The sequence below is a fragment of the Anas platyrhynchos genome, chromosome 35, assembly GCF_047663525.1.
Source record: "Anas platyrhynchos isolate ZD024472 breed Pekin duck chromosome 35, IASCAAS_PekinDuck_T2T, whole genome shotgun sequence".
In the NCBI taxonomy this organism is placed as follows: Eukaryota; Metazoa; Chordata; class Aves; order Anseriformes; family Anatidae; genus Anas; species Anas platyrhynchos.
The window spans coordinates 4,719,314-4,736,993 of NC_092623.1; the positions used below are offsets into that span (position 1 = coordinate 4,719,314).

The 17,680-nt window shown below is 42.7% G+C and overlaps 1 protein-coding gene across 1 annotated transcript; it reads left to right on the forward strand.

Annotated features, from left to right (window-relative positions):
- Positions 1-1,298: 1,298 nt before the first annotated feature.
- LOC140000920 (cysteine protease ATG4A-like) lies at positions 1,299-9,974 on the forward strand (the record flags this gene model as incomplete). Its single annotated transcript, XM_072032026.1, has 9 exons — positions 1,299-1,329; positions 1,793-1,891; positions 2,685-2,786; positions 3,342-3,414; positions 4,748-4,820; positions 6,629-6,769; positions 7,819-7,875; positions 9,026-9,137; positions 9,410-9,974. Coding segments are annotated over 9 exons (753 nt in total), but the record flags the coding sequence as incomplete, so codon positions are not given.
- Between the last annotated feature and the right edge of the window lie 7,706 nt (positions 9,975-17,680).

The following is a 17,680-nucleotide window of genomic DNA, read 5'->3' on the forward strand; positions in this document are numbered from 1 at the left end:
AGGCCCCTGCTACCAAACCCTTGCCACGTAAATCCGATCGAAGTGTATGCAGCAATTACAAAGCCGCTGTGCTTTGGGCTGTCACGATCCTTCTGCAAGTGCAGGGGAGGTGCAGGGTTGCTTTGCATTTCCAAAAGGAGGAAGAAAGCCTCCAACCCCACTGGACCTCAGCCACTTGCAGGATCCAAGCAACGCTCCCCACTTTCAGTTATCTCCCTCCCATGCACACAGTGGGAGCAAGGTTGAACAAGCACATTTTTGAAAATGTTTATCTTAATGAAGAATAAAAGAAGTCTACAACACCCAATCCCTCTGTGCACCCAAGGCAAAAATCGTGGACTATTCTGCCTCAACACTATTTTCAGACCCAATTTGTCAAGTCATCTAGCAGAGGATTTCTCTCTTGTTCATTCACTAGCTTAGTAGAGCACCAGTTTACATAGGTGCTGGAGCAGATTCCTCAACCATCTGAAGGGACTTGATCCCAGAAAAGTTCAAAACTGCAGATGACTCATGATTTTGTGGTGAAGCATCTATTAAATGAGAGCTGTTCCGCTTAGGGCACAGTGAGACAGTGTGAGAAGAACCCTGTATCTCACTGATTGAGGCTTTATAACTCTACAGAATTGTCAGTCAACAATAAATGGAAAGTGCAGGAGATATGTTCTTTCTTCCTCCTTTCCCTGCCATACATTAGCAGAGAGATTGTGGTGGGATATAGGTTCAGAGCCTCACAGAAGAAGGATTTGAACCCAGGCTCTCCACAGTCTGCACCACTGCCTTCCTGATGGCTTTTGACTATTTTATTTTATTTTATTTTATTTTATTTTATTTTATTTTATTTTATTTTATTTTATTTTATTTTATTTTATTTTATTAGTATTATTATTCTTCTTTTTCTGGGTGGTGTCTAAGTCTTGGGGGGCAGAACAAACTGTGGGAGGAGGGAATGCTACTACTGTCTGTGACAGTGGTGATTTCTGGACAGTGTTAGCAACAGAGCTTCTGCAGAGAAGAGAAAATGCCAGGCAGTCTCTGTTGGTATTCCATGTACTGAGTACTGAGTGCAGTTTTGGGCTCCACAGTATAAGAAAAAGACATAAACCTGTTAGAGAGTGTCGAAAGAAGGGCAACAAACAAGAGGGTCTCTTTTAACAGGGGGATTGAGGTTTGTGGCAAGGTTTTGGTAGCAATATAGGGGCTGCACTGTGCTGGACACAGCAACAGACGCACCATAAGCCAAAGTCAGACAATAAGCCAAGGTGTGTTCACGTGTGGTTTACTGTGGTTTAACGTGGTTTACGTATAGAAGAAAGTTTTTGCCTAGTGGTGAGTATACTGCAGATTTGCTGCATTGTTCTAAATTAAATAGCAAGATAAGTGATGGCATCGTAGGCTGGGAAAATATTTCTAGAGTATTAGCGCATTTTGAGCATCATTTTAACTGTTTATGCAAACATGAAGATTATTAAAATCAGTGTTTATTTATGTCTGTATGTAAACAGGTGATCATGTTGTATAGCATGCAGTAAATGGTTTGTGAATGCTGCTTGAAGAATGAAAAGAGTAAGTCAGCTCCACAAGGAATAAATGAATTTTGTTTATTTGTGCAATGCAGAGATTAGAATTAGACCAACAGCATGGAACCAAAGTCTTGCTGTGTGCCTTTTATCTGTGGGACAGTTCATGGAGGCTTCAGCAGCCCTATCTGTTTTCTAGCACTCTGAAATGTCCTCTGTGGTGCTGCACCCAGTTGAAAGCCTGCACTGATTGTGATGAACTTTCCTAACAGGAGGCACGGGTCCTTCGTCGGACGCTGGCTGGGGATGTATGCTGCGATGCGGGCAGATGATGCTGGCCCAAGCACTGATCTGCAGACACTTAGGGAGAGGTGAGTGCTGGTCCTGAGGGAACTTCGGTATTGTCTGCAGACGCTTCTTCGTAAGTACTCCATTAAAAGCACAAACCCTGAATTTATTAGTGAGACTTTCTTTGATGCCCTGGTAACAGTTCCTAATGAATCAATTCATATTCAGCTGGGTGAAATCATCCCAGCCTGAAGCAGAGAAATAGGCAAAGAAGGAGAACAAATGGGGAATCCTGTCGCCATTATTTTATAAACCTTTTAGTGTAACACCCAAGTTGAGGCCAAGGGAAAACCTGCCACCGTGGGACAGTGTTCTTACCCTTCTCTTCACTACTCACTTGTCAGCAGCACGAGGTCCAAACCCCCCTGGTGCAAGCTCTTAAGCGTGCATGTCACATCCCAGGATGCTGCCAGTGGAGTGTTTGGACTTTCTGTATGGATCTTATGTTGTTATTTAATGGGTGCTTAGAAATCCAACAAGGTCTAAACACAGCCTGTACTTTTAAATAATCTTGGAAGCTCAGAGATACTGGAATGGCTATCAACACGCAGCATGATCCGTCAGAATATGTTTGCAGTTGATGTTTTTGTTTTGTTTTATTTTCCCTGTTTTTACAATCTAGCCTATGATGATAAAGGGCAGCTTGATGATAAATAACAAGCTTGGAATTCTAGGAGCTCTACACAAAATGTAAATATTCGAGATGAATTGAAATGTCTTTTAAAATCTCATTATAAAGCTTTCTGCTGTCTAGACATTTGATCAGTGTAATGAAAACGTCACCATTTTTTATTCTATATCAATTTTTCCTTTCAGATTGGCAATGGGAAAAACACAAAAAACAACCAGAAGAATATCACAGAATCCTACGATGCTTTCTCGACAGGAAGGCTTGCTGTTATTCAATCCACCAGATGGGTAAGAACAAACATAAACTTTCAGGTTTTTTCCACTGAAATTTCTACTGTGTTGAATCACTAATTTGCAGTATGTTAATTCATAATTTTAAAAAGTGGATGTGAAGACAAGGTGTATGCTTATACAAAAATAAAAAGGTATGCAGATGGGTGCAAAGACTAGTAGTACAGAAACATTCCCTGAGACCTAAATAAAGCCATGTACTAGAATGTAGCTCTTGATAAACTCTGTAAGCCTTGGGTACCAGAGTCAGTAATGTTAGAATAGACAGTCTTGTAGCTTATTGCTGTAATTTGTAATAAAGGGCACTAACATTTGTTAACTTGTAATTCTCATTGTAGTTTAGAAGCCTTTTGTTTATTAAAGAAACTGGCACTCCCTAAGTTTTGAAAAGAGCATAGATTGAGAAAATAATTGTTATTGCTAAATACAGATTGCAGTTACTCTAGAATGTTTGACAGTCACGGTATTTACTGTATATTGTTCCCACATTCTTTATGGTCTCATTTTTCTTTGATTTTGTGTACGTGTGTCTTTTTTTCACTATGAAAACAGCACAGGTGGGTGTTGGAGAGGGGAAGTCAATTGGAGAATGGTTTGGACCAAATACAGTTGCTCAAGTACTAAAGTAAGTGAGATCATACCAGTCTCATTCAGAACGTACTCCCCTGGGGCAGCCAAGAGAAGGCCCAGGCAGAGTTTTGAAGGCTGCATCTCCCCCTGTCCCACAGTCAGGAATGTACTTGCCATCTATTTACAAGTGCAGCATGGAATGTCATGCCACAGCTCGGTGTGCAGGTACTGAGTTGGGAATGGGTGACCTCTAAATTTTAATAAAGGAAGAGCCTGAGGAGAAGAAACTGCAGGAAAGTCTCCTGCTATGCCGTCTGCATGCCCTCACCAGTCACACCACAGATGTATATTCCTTTCTGCACAGTGGCACAGCTCTGGCAGGTCGAGAGTGCCACCGTGTAGGTCGGAGTGGTGGTGTGAAACATCAGAGAGAAGCCATCTCGGCTGAGGAGGGAACTGAGCTGCAATTCCTCCCTTTCTGAGCAGCAGTTCTGCCAGCAAGGCTACTGGATAAAGATGGGCAGCTCCTCATAGTCTGGGAGCCACACTGAAAGGAACTGAGGCTGCTCAGTTCTCCAGGGGTACGTGGAGGTGTCTTACCTCAGGCAGGGGCTAGGCTACAGGTCCTGCGAGCTCAGCAGCAAGTCTTTGACACCCTGGAACAGGCACATGATCTGAAGAGGGAGGGGAGCTGAAGCATGCCCTGGACTCCAGATCTTTCATGGCCAAGTTTTTCATGGTGAAACGCTCACCCCCATTTCTTTCTGGCTTATTTGAAACAGCTAATTCTGCCAGTGCAGCTTAAGAGTGTAGCTCCCTTCCCCAAAGGTTTGGATTTTGCAGAAGTGGACATAAAACTGTGTGCTGCTGTCTCCCACTGAAGTTTTGGTGCCCCAAACCCTTAGCTGATTTAGCTTTTAACGCCCCATTTCTGCTGTGCACGCAGGCTCAGGCAGAAGTAATTCCACTGAATTCAGTGGAATTTCTTAAGCAAAAAGTAATCTGCAAAACTGGCATAGGAATTTTTTTCTTTTCCAGATGAGAAAAGACACAATTGGGCAAGAACCCAGTGCAGAGACTGTCGAGTGCAATAAAAAGTAATAAACTTGATGTAGTTGAACTGTTACTGTCACTGCACTTAGCAGTAAGACAAAACAGTTTGCACATGGTGCAGCGCATATGTTTTTCCTGGTACCACTCAGTACCTATTTTTCTAAAGATATTAAACATTTAATGTTTAAAGTTTTCTTTTTCTTACATGGAGACTTTAAAAAATGCAGAAAGGATGTTTTTTCTTAAGAAAAAAAAAATAAATAAATGGTTCTGAGTGTAAAGCTACCCTTTTGATCCAACTAGTTTATATTAATTAGTACCTTAATGTTTTCTAGGAAGCTTGCTTTATTTGATGAATGGAATTCATTAGCAGTTTATGTATCTATGGGCAATACGGTGGTCATTGAAGACATCAGTAAGTGACACCTCATCAGTTTTCTGGTAACAGTTTCTGATTTGACTCCATTTGCCAGCATGTATCTAAACATGAACAAATACTTGGGGGGGCATGGGTTTGTCTTGCAAGGGTAAGAAGAGGGAAGAAGGACATACAAACTCAGTTGTGTTTTTTTGATCCCTGATGCCAACTTCGTGCTCACATCACTGGATGTGAAGAGCTCCTTGAAGAATTTCTACTGTCATCATTGCTGCCATTTCATTTCTCTGGCGTTTTATAGGCAAAGCTTGACACTATTAATAACATTAATAGGACATGTCACTGCAGTCTTAAATTGTCATCCCCCAATCATTGATCTAACGTCTCACTTGGACGTGCCAGCACATACTGTCTGCTAGAATTACTTCTACTAAATAGCTGTAATTGCCATGCCCGGCTCATTTTGTCTTGGGTGCCCTATAAAGATCCCTGGCAAACTAGCTTAATTCACTACTGAGAGGAAGATCTGCTTTGTGTTCCTCTGTGCGTTGACTGATTTCTAGTTTTATTCCCGCAGAAAAAACGTGCTGGTCCCCTCCTCAGAGCAGCAGCGCGTCCCACAGCAGTGCACATTTGCACAGAAGTGCTCTTGGCCGAAGCAAGAAGGCAGGAGGACTCTGCACAGGCTGGAAAGCCCTCTTGCTTATTATACCTCTACGACTAGGGATAAATCACATAAATCCCGTATATATTGATGCATTTAAAGTAAGGTTTTCTTTCAATTCATTGCTCGTTACTGTCAAATAAGTTTGGGTATCTGTGATGTCAGTAAAGAAATGAATGACAATTTCCTTTATTCCTTTTGAACTCCTAGGAATGCTTTAAGATGCCACAGTCTTTGGGAGCATTAGGAGGGAAACCAAATAATGCCTTTTATTTCATAGGATTTTTAGGTAAGGAAAAAAGAAACTTATTCCAAATGTGCAGATGATCAAAAGAGAACATTTTTTGAAGGGGAAATAGTAAGGGGTCTAAGCGTGAACCTCTAGAAGTAAAGAAAGATGAGAATAGAATAAAATAAATGAAGAAGCATATCTAAAAGAGTTTAGAAACAGTATGAGATGATCCTTAACAGGAGCAGAAAGTTAACAGCAAAGCTAGGTGTAAAAATAAGTGATGACATCAACAAGAGCAACATACTGAGAATAGCTGATAGCATTTGACAAGTGTATTGGTCAAATGTCACTTTTATTTTCTTGTATTTCAAAACTGTTTCTGATAGCAGTATCTTTTTCACCTTTTGCATACCTTCTGTTATTAAGTATTGCTCTAATTAATTTAAAATGCATTCCTTCAGATTTCACCCCACTTTGGGCCAAAATTTTGCAACCCTATTTTGTCCTTTTGTAAAACCTAACCTGTTTTAGTTAGGCTTTTTTGTTCCAATTTCTGAATGAATGCCTAATGGGATTACAGATTGCATCTGTGAACATCCTGTACCTTTTAATCTGTCAAATGTTAGTGTTTACAACACTTGAGATTTAAAAAAAAAAAAAAAAAAAGTACTGGATCTCACATGGAAAAATAAAAGTATGTGACAAAGATAGAACATAACCAACCAAAAAATTACAGTAATAGGTGACAATAGGAAGTTATACTAAATACCCTGTGGGAAACGCTGTGTCTAAACCTTCCGATTCTCTTAAAGAATCCCTAGCTGGAAAGTCTAGATTATACTGACTGCGATGGCAATCTAATTTCTATTTTACAGTTCTGGACCAAGTGCTTATTAATGTCACTTGCTTATTTTTAACATACGGCTTTTACCCATCCAGGCAATGAGCTGATCTATCTGGACCCTCACACCACTCAAAGCTTTGTAGATTCAGAAGAAAATGGCACGGTTGACGATGAGAGTTTCCACTGCCAGGAAGCCCCACATAGAATGAAGATCATGAATTTGGACCCTTCAGTAGCTTTAGTAAGTGTCAGGAAATCTTGAATGCATGTACTTTATCTCAAAGTAATGTCTCTCTACATTGGTAAGGGCAGCAATGCATCTCCTTGAACAGAACCAAGATCACAAAGCTGTCTTCTGTGATCAACACATAGTAGTTTGTACATAACTACATGGAGAATCTTAGGGCAAGTGGGGAGCTGTCTGTACTGTAGGAGCTCGCTTTGTTTTCTTTACTGAGCAGCTTTTACTTCTTTCAAGAGGCATTATAATGGTCAGAGCAAGGAACTGAAACAGGTTTATGTGTTTTATTCTATCACTACTTTATGTTTGGTCACCTCTAGACAAGTTACTTAAACTTACTTTCTATCATAAGTTGAAAATGTTTAAGTGGAATTATTGTATTTCACCCCAAATTACAAATACAAATGTATTATTTGTAATTCACCCAAAATGTCATGGGGCTACTGTAGTATTTGAAAAAATTGGATCTGATCCCATGCCAGTATCCTGTGATTGGGTGATTGGCAGTTGTCACCAGTGGGATGTGTTTCTAAAGCTTTAAACAATCTGTAAAGATACCGGTATCTGTCATTCATTCACATACCTGTTTTTTAATACTGCTGCTTTTTAGAAAGTTTTTTTGTTTTGTTTTGTTTTAATACTTAACTACGTAACTGTGCAAAATGTGGCATGATGCAACGAGACAGACAAAATCATAATGAAGAGCAAATATTTTCAGTATAGATACCAGAATGGAAATGTTCCTTAGGTGGTCCATCATCTACAAGTTTTCAGCTTCTGCTGATACCTGGACTGTAGGAACTGGGTGGCGCTCCATGGAGGAGCACACAGGAGCTGCTGCTATTTTTTGCTTGACTATTTCGTTAGGGGTTTGCAGGGCCTTGTTCTCCCCGTGGGTTCTCTCCCTAGAGCTGCCACATATTTGGAGTCTTATATCTACTGATCGTACAGGGCATTACTGTATCAGAGGTCAAACCGCCTTACCTGCTGGTACCACATACCTACCATCTGCAAAGGTAAAACTCTGTGTGTTTGTTTTTTCCCCTAAGGGCTTCTTTTGCAAAGAAGAATGTGATTTTGATAACCGGTGTAGTCTTGTACAAAAGGTAAGAGTGGGAACTTAGCATCTCGATTTGTTCTTTATAAAGTCTGGTTTTTATTGTCTGTTTTTTGTAAAATTTTCCTTTGCATTTTCCTTTGTATACAAATTGTATGAGCCATGGAGAAGAATGCATTAAAGCATCAGGGTAAGGCAATACTACTGAATTGCTAATTGGAAATTGTTCAGCACTTTACCAGCCACAAACCCTGCCAGTTGGAAAATGGGTGTAAACATCCACACTTGAAGGTGTTACTGGGTGACACTTGCTTTTAACTTCTAATTCTCACTAAATGACTAAGGTTTAACTGCCATATTGTAGTGATGTATCAATGATTTGCTTCCTGATCCTTTTTTATTGTTTGACATAGTAGATTGCGTGTTCTAATTATGACTGTTAGTCCCTGCTATCTTAAAGATCTGATTCTGTAAGTGCTGCAGGCCTCTAGCTCCTGCTGATCTAGGGAGAACAGAAGGTGCTGGCTGCCACAGGAAACAGACTTGAAGATGTTTCTGCATGCAGCTGTTAAGCTAAGCACCAGACGTCTGAATGTAAAGTACCATCAACCTCTAAGGGCATTTATTTAAAAAAAAAAAAATCATCTAAGGAAAACAGTTTGTAAATAACTGAAATACAGGACAGAAGGTAACTTCTCTTTGAAGAGGAATAGCGTTTGGCTTCAGGAACACCTTTTTTCCTGACCAAAACCTGTCCTTCAAAATCTGATGCGTTTTTTTTTTTTTTTTTCCCCTTTGGAGGAGCTGATAGATCTGTCTTTTGTGCTATTGATCAACAGAAAACTTGAGGAGAGTTCTATGCAAGCAACTTTCTTTTAAAAAGCAGAAAATATTGTACATTCCTAGTGTGCTTGCTACCTGTAAACAAAATTACAGGTTTGCAGATATCAAAGCTGATATCAAAAGATGATAAGACTGATAATTTGTAGTACAGTTCAAGAGATCTGTCTTCCAGATGTGTTTTAACTAGGGATGTATTACAGAGACCATGGTGCTTGGATTTCACAGTATGTCTGTATAAAGACTTTTTTTTCCTGATGGACATGCGTAATTAAAAAACACTTTCAATTAAGCAGACACGTTTTGTGTTTGAAGCGTCTCCCGAGCCAGCTTTTAAAATGAAAGCATTCTGTCCTCAGGAGATTCTAAAGCAGCAGAGTCTACGGATGTTTGAGCTGGTCCAGAAGCACCCGCCACACTGGCCTCCTTTCATACCTCCAACAAAACCAGAAGTGACAACCACAGGAGCAGGTAAGGCACCGATTAAAAGCCTAATTGTGCAATGTTATGTTCCTCGTTAGCAAATAAAAGAATAATCACAGGTAGAATAACTATCCTTTGTGAGTGTCAAGCAATATATAGCAGGCATGTATCCAAACAAGCCATACAATTGCTAGCACAGATTTTTTTTTTTCACTCTTACAAAGTACTTTTCTGGAATGCGTCTTTCAAAGTTTTTTTTTTTAAGTGAACAAAATCAGGCATGTCTTTAGAAGCATTTTTTTCTTTATCTTTTTTTACAGAACTCATTGAATCTACTGACAAGCTATTTGAATTGGAAGAAGAATTTGAAATCCTGAGTGTGTGAAGGAAACTGTGGTGACTCTTCTGAGTGTTGAATATATTGGTAATATTATTGCATTGACTTAAACAGCCATGTTAGCCCCGAAGTGCCTGAAATTATGGATAACAGAGCACAGAAATCTAGTAGCATCCAAAACTCCAAGGGCAGTTTAACACACAAGCTTCCCCGGATGGAAAGGCAGTAAGAGATCTTGTGATAAGATGCTTAAAGGGAATCTCTTTTTAACGTACCTTACCTGGAGACAAACGGGCCTTTGAGATTAAGGCAAAAATACATGTATCACTGGGCACCATGTTTGGAGAAAGGGATAACCCAAATGGATATTTCTTGCTCTCATATAATAATGCAATAGTTTAGTTCTTCAAGCAAAACAGTCTTCAGTTCAGGAGGATGTTTACTTCTGTTCCCTCCTGTGGGCTGCGTCATAGGAAAAATACATTGTCTTGTTTAAAAGATTGACTGGATCAGGAGAAAATTGTTTCCTTGTTAAATATTTTAACATGTATTTGAGCAACCAGACTTTATTACAAAAATGTTTCTGTAAAAGGAACTATGTCTAATGGACACATTTTGCAATAGCCTTCCTGTTTCTGGGAGACCTCAAGAGGAACAGGAGCCTCAAATAGTTGATACAGATCACAACCACTGTTATAGTTATGGTATATTTCACCTTGACCTTAAAATTCAAATGATTAAAACTTAGGTTATTTCTTTCCGAGTTAAAACGAGTCAAAGGTGGTTTAACTGTACCTTATTTATTTTAGAATAGATTTACACAAGTTTCTCTGTTACAGCACTTTATCTGTGCATCTAATAAATTTCTTAAGCTTTTCTTAGGTTGTATGCTGCTATGTTTAGTTAATTTGTGTGAACTAAATATAAACCAGGTTATCTTAAAACTTAATATAGAAGCGTACACAGATTACTGAATTGTTGCTTTTTGACTTCTTGCCTTTTGAAATCTGTTTTGGTAGAAGTGCCTTAACCCTACAGGTTTATCAGAACAGCCTGGGCAGTTTTATTTCTAAGGCAGAGAATCTCTCTCTAGCAGCCATAAGAAAAACAGTTCAGAATAAAGAAAGGCAAAGATTTTTAATCCATGCTGAAGTTCCTTTTCACTATCAGACAGTCCCCCTTGTGGTCATGTTGTCATGCTAGTGTAATGAACATGAATTGCAGACTTTCATCTTCACCAATAAATGACAACATAGAGAAATACTGAATATTGTCTCCTCTCACTTGCACCTCTCGATCAGGGCCACTGTTTTTTCAAACAAAAGAGTTAACGAGATCCTATTGCATCTTGTTTAATGTTTATTAACTACAGTTTGGAAACCACAAACGTAGAAAAAAAAATATCATTTCCTTATTTTATTAAAACATATATAAAACATATATAAAACATATATAATATATATATATAACACATATTGTGTTGTAAAGCCCACAATTCCCTACCAATGACAACAAAAACATCATCTAATTGAGCATGCAGTTTTCATTAACCTGTTTTTTTTTTGTTTGTTTGCTTTTTTACAAATACCCAACAACACATACGCATGTGTTGTGTTGTGTTTTTTTCCATCATTTCTCACTGAAGCAATACCCATCCCGTATCAGATCTGTGTCATTACTCTAATTTTTGTTCCTAATGTACTTGAAAAACTTCTTAACTCTATTGATTGCAACAGTGGACTTTTTTCCCTCCGATCTTAACTCCATTTATCAATTACTTATTCTCTTAAAATCCTGCTTTTAAGAGATGGTTAGGTATTCACCATCTCTCACTCTTATTTATAGATTTTCTATTCTTTTTCAGTAGTTCAGCCCTAGTCAACTCGGAGGTGTCATGTATTTGGCAATTTTATTTATGGTAGCACTCCCCTCCCCTCCCCTCCCCTCCCCTCCCCTCCCCTCCCCTCCCCTCCCCTCCCCTCCCCTACCCTCCCCTACCCTCTTTTGATTATCTCCCCAATTTTGCCTCCCCTTTCCTCCCCCCCATCCCCTCCCCTCCCCTCCCGTCTCCTCCCCTCCCCTACACCCCCTCCCCTATTCTCCCTGTCCCTATACTCTGCTACACTCCCCTCCCCTATACTACCCTACACACTCCTACACTCCCCTCCCCTATCCTACCCTAAACTCCCGTTCGCTACACTACCCTACATTACCCTATGCCCCCCTCCCCTACACTCTCCTACACTCCCCTCCCGTATCCTACCCTACACTCCCCTAAACTCCGATCCCCTACACTACCCTATACTCTCCTATGCTCCCCTCCCCTCTAACACGCTACACTACCCTACCCTACCCTACCCTACCCTACCCTACCCTACCCTACCCTTCCCTACCCTACCCTACCCTACCCCACCCTATCCTATCCTATCCTATCCTATCCTATCCTATCCTATCCTATCCTATCCTATCCTATCCTATCCTATCCTATCCTATCCTATCCTATCCTATCCTATCCTATCCTATCCTACCCTCCCCCTGCCCTCCCCTCCCCTCCCCTCCCTTCCTTTTATTCCCTCCCCTTCCCTCCCCTCTTGTCTTCTTCTCTCCTCTCTTCTTTCTTTCGGGTAACTTCAAATCGCTTCAGTCGTTCTCATAGCTCCTGTCCCTGGCTGATTCACGGGAACCCATCAGCAGCAACCAGAAGCGCTCCAGCTGCTGTGTCACTGGTCGAGCAACAGTCTCCAACTGGGAATCGCTGACTTCGTTGTGTGGCTCAGACAGGTGCCTTGCAGTTCCACCGTGGCCTGGACGTTTCCTCTTGCTGTGTCCCCACCTACAGCGCACTTCTGCTTAGAAGCAGCAGCAGGCTTTGCAAGATGTCCCACTCCTTCCATTTTCAGTGGTTTAGCTTGGCTAGCCGGGTGGTGTCTGTCAATAGAAGACAACAACGAGATTTGGGTTAGAAACAGCTAACTGAGTAGTTCCTTTGCACAAGGGCAAGGAATATCTACCCCTTCCTACTGGAGGCTGCAGTGTCAGAGATAATGACGGGTCCTTCCGAGAGCTTTGAAATATCCCTTGGGGATGCTGAGTCCAGAGGACCAGAGCAAACCTGTCTAAAGTACACCGTGGAATCACTCGGAATGACTTCCTAGCAGAAGCATGTGTCTGATACGGCTTCAGCTGCTTGCAGTGTTCTTCTTCACCTCGTACCTAAATTCAGATGAGAGATCTCAATGAAGATGGAAAGGTTGAGAAATAGAGAAATCACTGATGTGCTTTGAGAACTTCTAAGGACTGAGTACTGCATCAATCCCATGTTGTAACATTAAGGATTGGTTAGAAAAGCAAACGTTAAAAACAAGGAAAGGGGAAGAACAAGTAAGCTTTCTTAAAGTATCTATTCTATTTAAGGTATCTTTAAAGAAGTAAATAAGTACTGAAATATATATGCAGATAGAGAGAGAGAGAGAGAGAGAGAGAGAGACAGAAACCTAAGAGTCTGCTGTGCAGGTTAGCTTCTTGCTCTCTTTTCTAAAAGTCACAGTGAATGCAGCATCTGTGTGCGTTACAAGCATTACCCTCAGTCCAGCACAGGTACACACGAGAGGTCAGCCTGCAGGTTGCGGAGGCAAAGCAACTGCTCTGGCTGGATGTGAAGAGCCAAGACAGAAGTTGCTGTCAGGGAAAAGATACACAGAGGGGATGAAAAAGACGGAGTGTGCTTCCGACCTTCACAACTTCTAAGCAAGCGGAGATGAGGTTGTGGAAGAAGCAAATAAGCTGTTGATCTAGAAGCAGCCTGAAGATTGTCCTTAAGCAGGGCCTTGCATTCTTCATTTTTACAGCATTGCTTGCCTTCAAGTGCACGACGATGATTTTATGAACTTTCTACCACTACAGAAATGCACCGGATTCTTTCACAAAACTTACGGGTGGTACTTGGCAATATTGGTCAGCATTCTCTATTTCCTTCTTCATCTCAATTCTCTTTTGGCCTGTGAAGCTTTCCAGATCAGAGGAGAAGATCCACGGTAATACGGAGCTTTGGATACTGCAAAGGAAACGAAGAATCCTACTGACAACTCTTTTCAACCTCGCCTGCAAGCATCACAGAAAAGAACACCGAAAGAACACCGCTTTATCATGGGAAGCATAAATTGGAGCATAGGTGTCCTATAGCTGAAGCGAGGTGAAGCAGGTTCCACACAAGGTGAAGGAGCACACCCATAAGCATTTCCATAAAGCCGTGTTTTCAAACAAAGGGTTAAGATTTAGATTTTCTTACAAGTGAAGAATGAAGAAATAAAAGAAAAAGAAAATTACCAGGACATCCAGTTTTCCTCTAGCTTGCTTTGCTTCTTTCCGAATCTGAGTCTGGAGTGACAGTCAGGGAGCAGCGTTGTGCAGAAATGCCAAAGCCTCCCCAGCTGGTTGTACCTTCATCAGCAAGGGCTTTGATACTGCTGCCTCCTCAGCAACGTCAGCCATTTCCGAGGAAAGCTGGTGTCCATCAGGTCAAATAGGAATGGGAAATCCCTCTTGCCACAACTTCACACTCACACCAGAGTTGGCAGGACAGGCCGATGGACAGAGAAGCGTCTGCAAGAGTGTTAGAAAACAGACTTTAGATTTCCGTCAACCCAGGAAGAATTACTTGCTCATCCCTTCAAAGTGAACTCTGAGTAGAAGGAGGGGATCCCAAGCTGCATTCCTGACATCTATGCTGCAAAGTCATCCAATGGGACATGTTACTGTAGCAGCCTGTTACGAACAGAAACAGGACTTTGAGGTTATGCTGTTGGATTAGAATTAAGCTCAAAGAGTTAGTCCTTTGACGTGTTTTTGTTTGCAAGTGTTTTCACTGCTTCCCAGACAATGTCTCCAGCAAGCTAGCTGCTTGCTTCATTTGTTCTGTTCTGTTCTGTTCTGTTCTTTTTGATTCTGTTTTGTTTTGTTTTCTCAGCCAGGATTCTTAGAGAAATGAGATTAAAGTGATCATATTGTATGTCCACCCATCCCTCCCTCCCCTTCGCTTGTCCAGAGCTTTTACCTCGTCCAGCAGCTTGAATGAACTCGGTCCTAGGCGCAGTTGTGTCCAAGCCATTCTGTTCCTAGACGTGTTGTGAGAACAGACAGCTAAGTAGTGGGGAGGGGACGTGCTGCTGTCTGCAGTGTGACCTCAGCGCTTACCAAACAGTAGGGAATACACAGAGAAGGGCCTTAGGAGAACTTCAAGCCCCAGATACGTTTTATGTGGAAACCATATTTCCCAAGATAACACTGGACACAACTGCATAATCAAAAGGGATTCATTTCTTGGTTCATTCAACTCCTAGGTTTTAGTTTTAAAACATGTCTGTCTTGGCTTAAAGCACTCTTCCAATCTCTATTTCCAGTTCCTAGGATTTCCTGAAATAGGGAATCCCATTTTTTTCTTTGTACACTCTCCCAGCCTCTTTGTTTTCCTCTCCCCAAGAAACTTAGCACTGCTCTCTTCATACTTGACAACTAGATATGGAGCTGTATCAGCCAGAAGGAAGTTTCCTTCACACTTTCTGCTTCTTACGGTATCTGGGCTCTTACCTTTACACTTACTCACCCTTCCTACATTAGCACAAAGAAAGCTGTTTGGGAGATCTGATGTCTTGTTTTCCAGAAACTGCCCTGAATCACCTTTACGAGAGCTGTCCCACGCTGCGAGCACAAGTCTTGCAGTCTGGCCAGATATTTGCCTTCTAAGTCAATAACCAAATCTGTTACAAAGGTAAGAACATGTAATTAATGGAAAGGAAATCCTTTTATCCTTTTATTTTGATCAAAATTCACTTTTTTTTTTTTTTTTCTAGTCCAAGAATGAATCGTGGAGAACCACCAAAACTCAGGTGAGAAATGAAATGACAAATGTTAAGGTCAGGAAGCTTGCCCACTGCCATTGCTACCCTGAAAGCAGATGGAGTGCATCTTCATACGCCACAGCCTGAGACACTAGTCGACAGGCCAGCCTGTGTGAGGAAGTCCATTGCTGCCTGAATTTTAACATGACAGGGGGACTCTTAAGCCTCTTGTTTATGCTTTAGTACTTGCGGTCTATGGGAGGACCACAGCACACTCTTCTCTGTCTCCCCTTATTTGTTGATCGTCTGTAGGAAGAAGAGAACGTGCAGAGGCCCTCACCCGTACATTGGGTCTGTTCTCACTCTGTGCAGCTCCATCATTGAGCAAAGTACCAACCTTGAGGCTTCTGTAAGAACTTGACACAAACTACAGAATACTACAATGAAGCATTCACAACAAAACCACATTTTTTTCCTCAGCCAAGCATCAAAACACTTACAGAAGGGCATGGTCCCTCTCTGTGCACCTCAAGGGGAGATCCACAAATCCTCACGTGGTTTCATCGCATCCAGCACCCTTCTCTGTGCCTCCCAGCTAAACGTGCACAGAGGCAGCTGTTGCCAAAGTGCTGTGGTGACACAATTCAGTTCTGTTTCTGAAGTCATCACCGCAGGCGCCTCCCAGTGACGGCACAACACTCTCTGTTGCTAATGCGTCTGTCTCAGAAACAGCTAGGGAAGTACCACTATGCCCAAACTGACTTGAATTAGAGTAGTTCCCAAATTATTCCCTGCTCCCCTACATCTGTGGAAGGTGTGTGATCAATCTTTTCCTTGAGAAAGGACTACAGAGCAAAAGAGCTTGATTCTGAGACATTGCTCGTCCTTGTAGAGCAGTTCACCTTTGATTTCCATGTCAGAAAAAAGAAGGTGAAATCAACAATTCCCTTCCTCTGAGCTGGGAATAGGAAAGAAGCCCAATTCTCCAGGAAGCCTTCAAAAGGAAACTCTGCATTTCTTTGTTAAACACCTTGTTTAATTTCTTGAAAGAAATCTTTCCCAGGACTTTGCAACTGTGGTGGTTCGAAGCGGGTGGGCAGCCGAGTTCCACCACGGCCGCTCTCTCACTCCCCCTCCTCAAAGGGAAAGGGGGAGAAAATACGATGCAAAGGGCTCCAGGGCTGAGATAAGGACAGGGCGATGGCTCAACAAGTATCGTGACGGGCAAAGCAGACTCAGCAGAGTGACCCTCAGGGTCCCTCCCTGCCCCTGCTCCCCGTGGGGTCCCTCCCATGGGATGCCGCCCTTCCCCAGCTGATCCCACACGGGCTGCCCACAGGCAGCAGCTCCTCAAGCACTGCTCCCACACGGCTCCGTCCCACGGGCTCCATCCATCCATCCATCCATCCCCCAGGAGCAAACTGCTCCAGCACGGGTCCCCCACGGCTGGGCGGCAGCTCCCCCCAGCCCCCCTGCTCCTGCGGGGGCTCCTCTCCATGGCTGCAGCTGCGGCCCGGGGCCTGCTCCTGCGGGGGCTCTCCACAGGCCGCAGCCTCCTCCAGGCCACAGCCACCTGCTCCACCGGGGGCTCCTCCACCCACAGGGGGGCAGCAGCGTGGAGATCTGCTCCATGGGGGACCCATGGGTGCAGGGGGACAGCCTGCTCCACCAGGGGCCTCTCCCTGCACAGCCCGCAGGGGAACTGCTGCTGTGAGCCTGGAGCACCTCCTGCCTCCTGCTGCACTCACCTTGGGGGCTGCAGGGCTGCTTCTCACTCCTTGCTCTTCCAGCTTCTGTTGTGCAGCAGTATTTCCCCCTGCTTACATCTGCTCTCCCAGAGGTGCAAACAACATCGCTTATTGGCTCAGCTCTGGCAAGCGCCGGGGCCCTTTTGGAGCTATCTGGAGCTGGCTGTTGTCTGGACTGTTCTCACAGACGCCATCCCTGCAGGCCCCTGCTACCAAACCCTTGCCACGTAAATCCGATCGAAGTGTATGCAGCAATTGCAAAGCCGCTGTGCTTTGGGCTGTCACGATCCTTCTGCAAGTGCAGGGGAGGTGCAGGGTTGCTTTGCATTTCCAAAAGGAGGAAGAAAGCCTCCAACCCCACTGGACCTCAGCCACTTGCAGGATCCAAGCAACGCTCCCCACCTTCAGTTATCTCCCTCCCATGCACACAGTGGGAGCAAGGTTGAACAAGCACATTTTTGAAAATGTTTATCTTAATGAAGAATAAAAGAAGTCTACAACACCCAATCCCTCTGTGCACCCAAGGCAAAAATCGTGGACTATTCTGCCTCAACACTATTTTCAGACCCAATTTGTCAAGTCATCTAGCAGAGGATTTCTCTCTTGTTCACTCACTAGCTTAGTAGAGCACCAGTTTACATAGGTGCTGGAGCAGATTCCTCAACCATC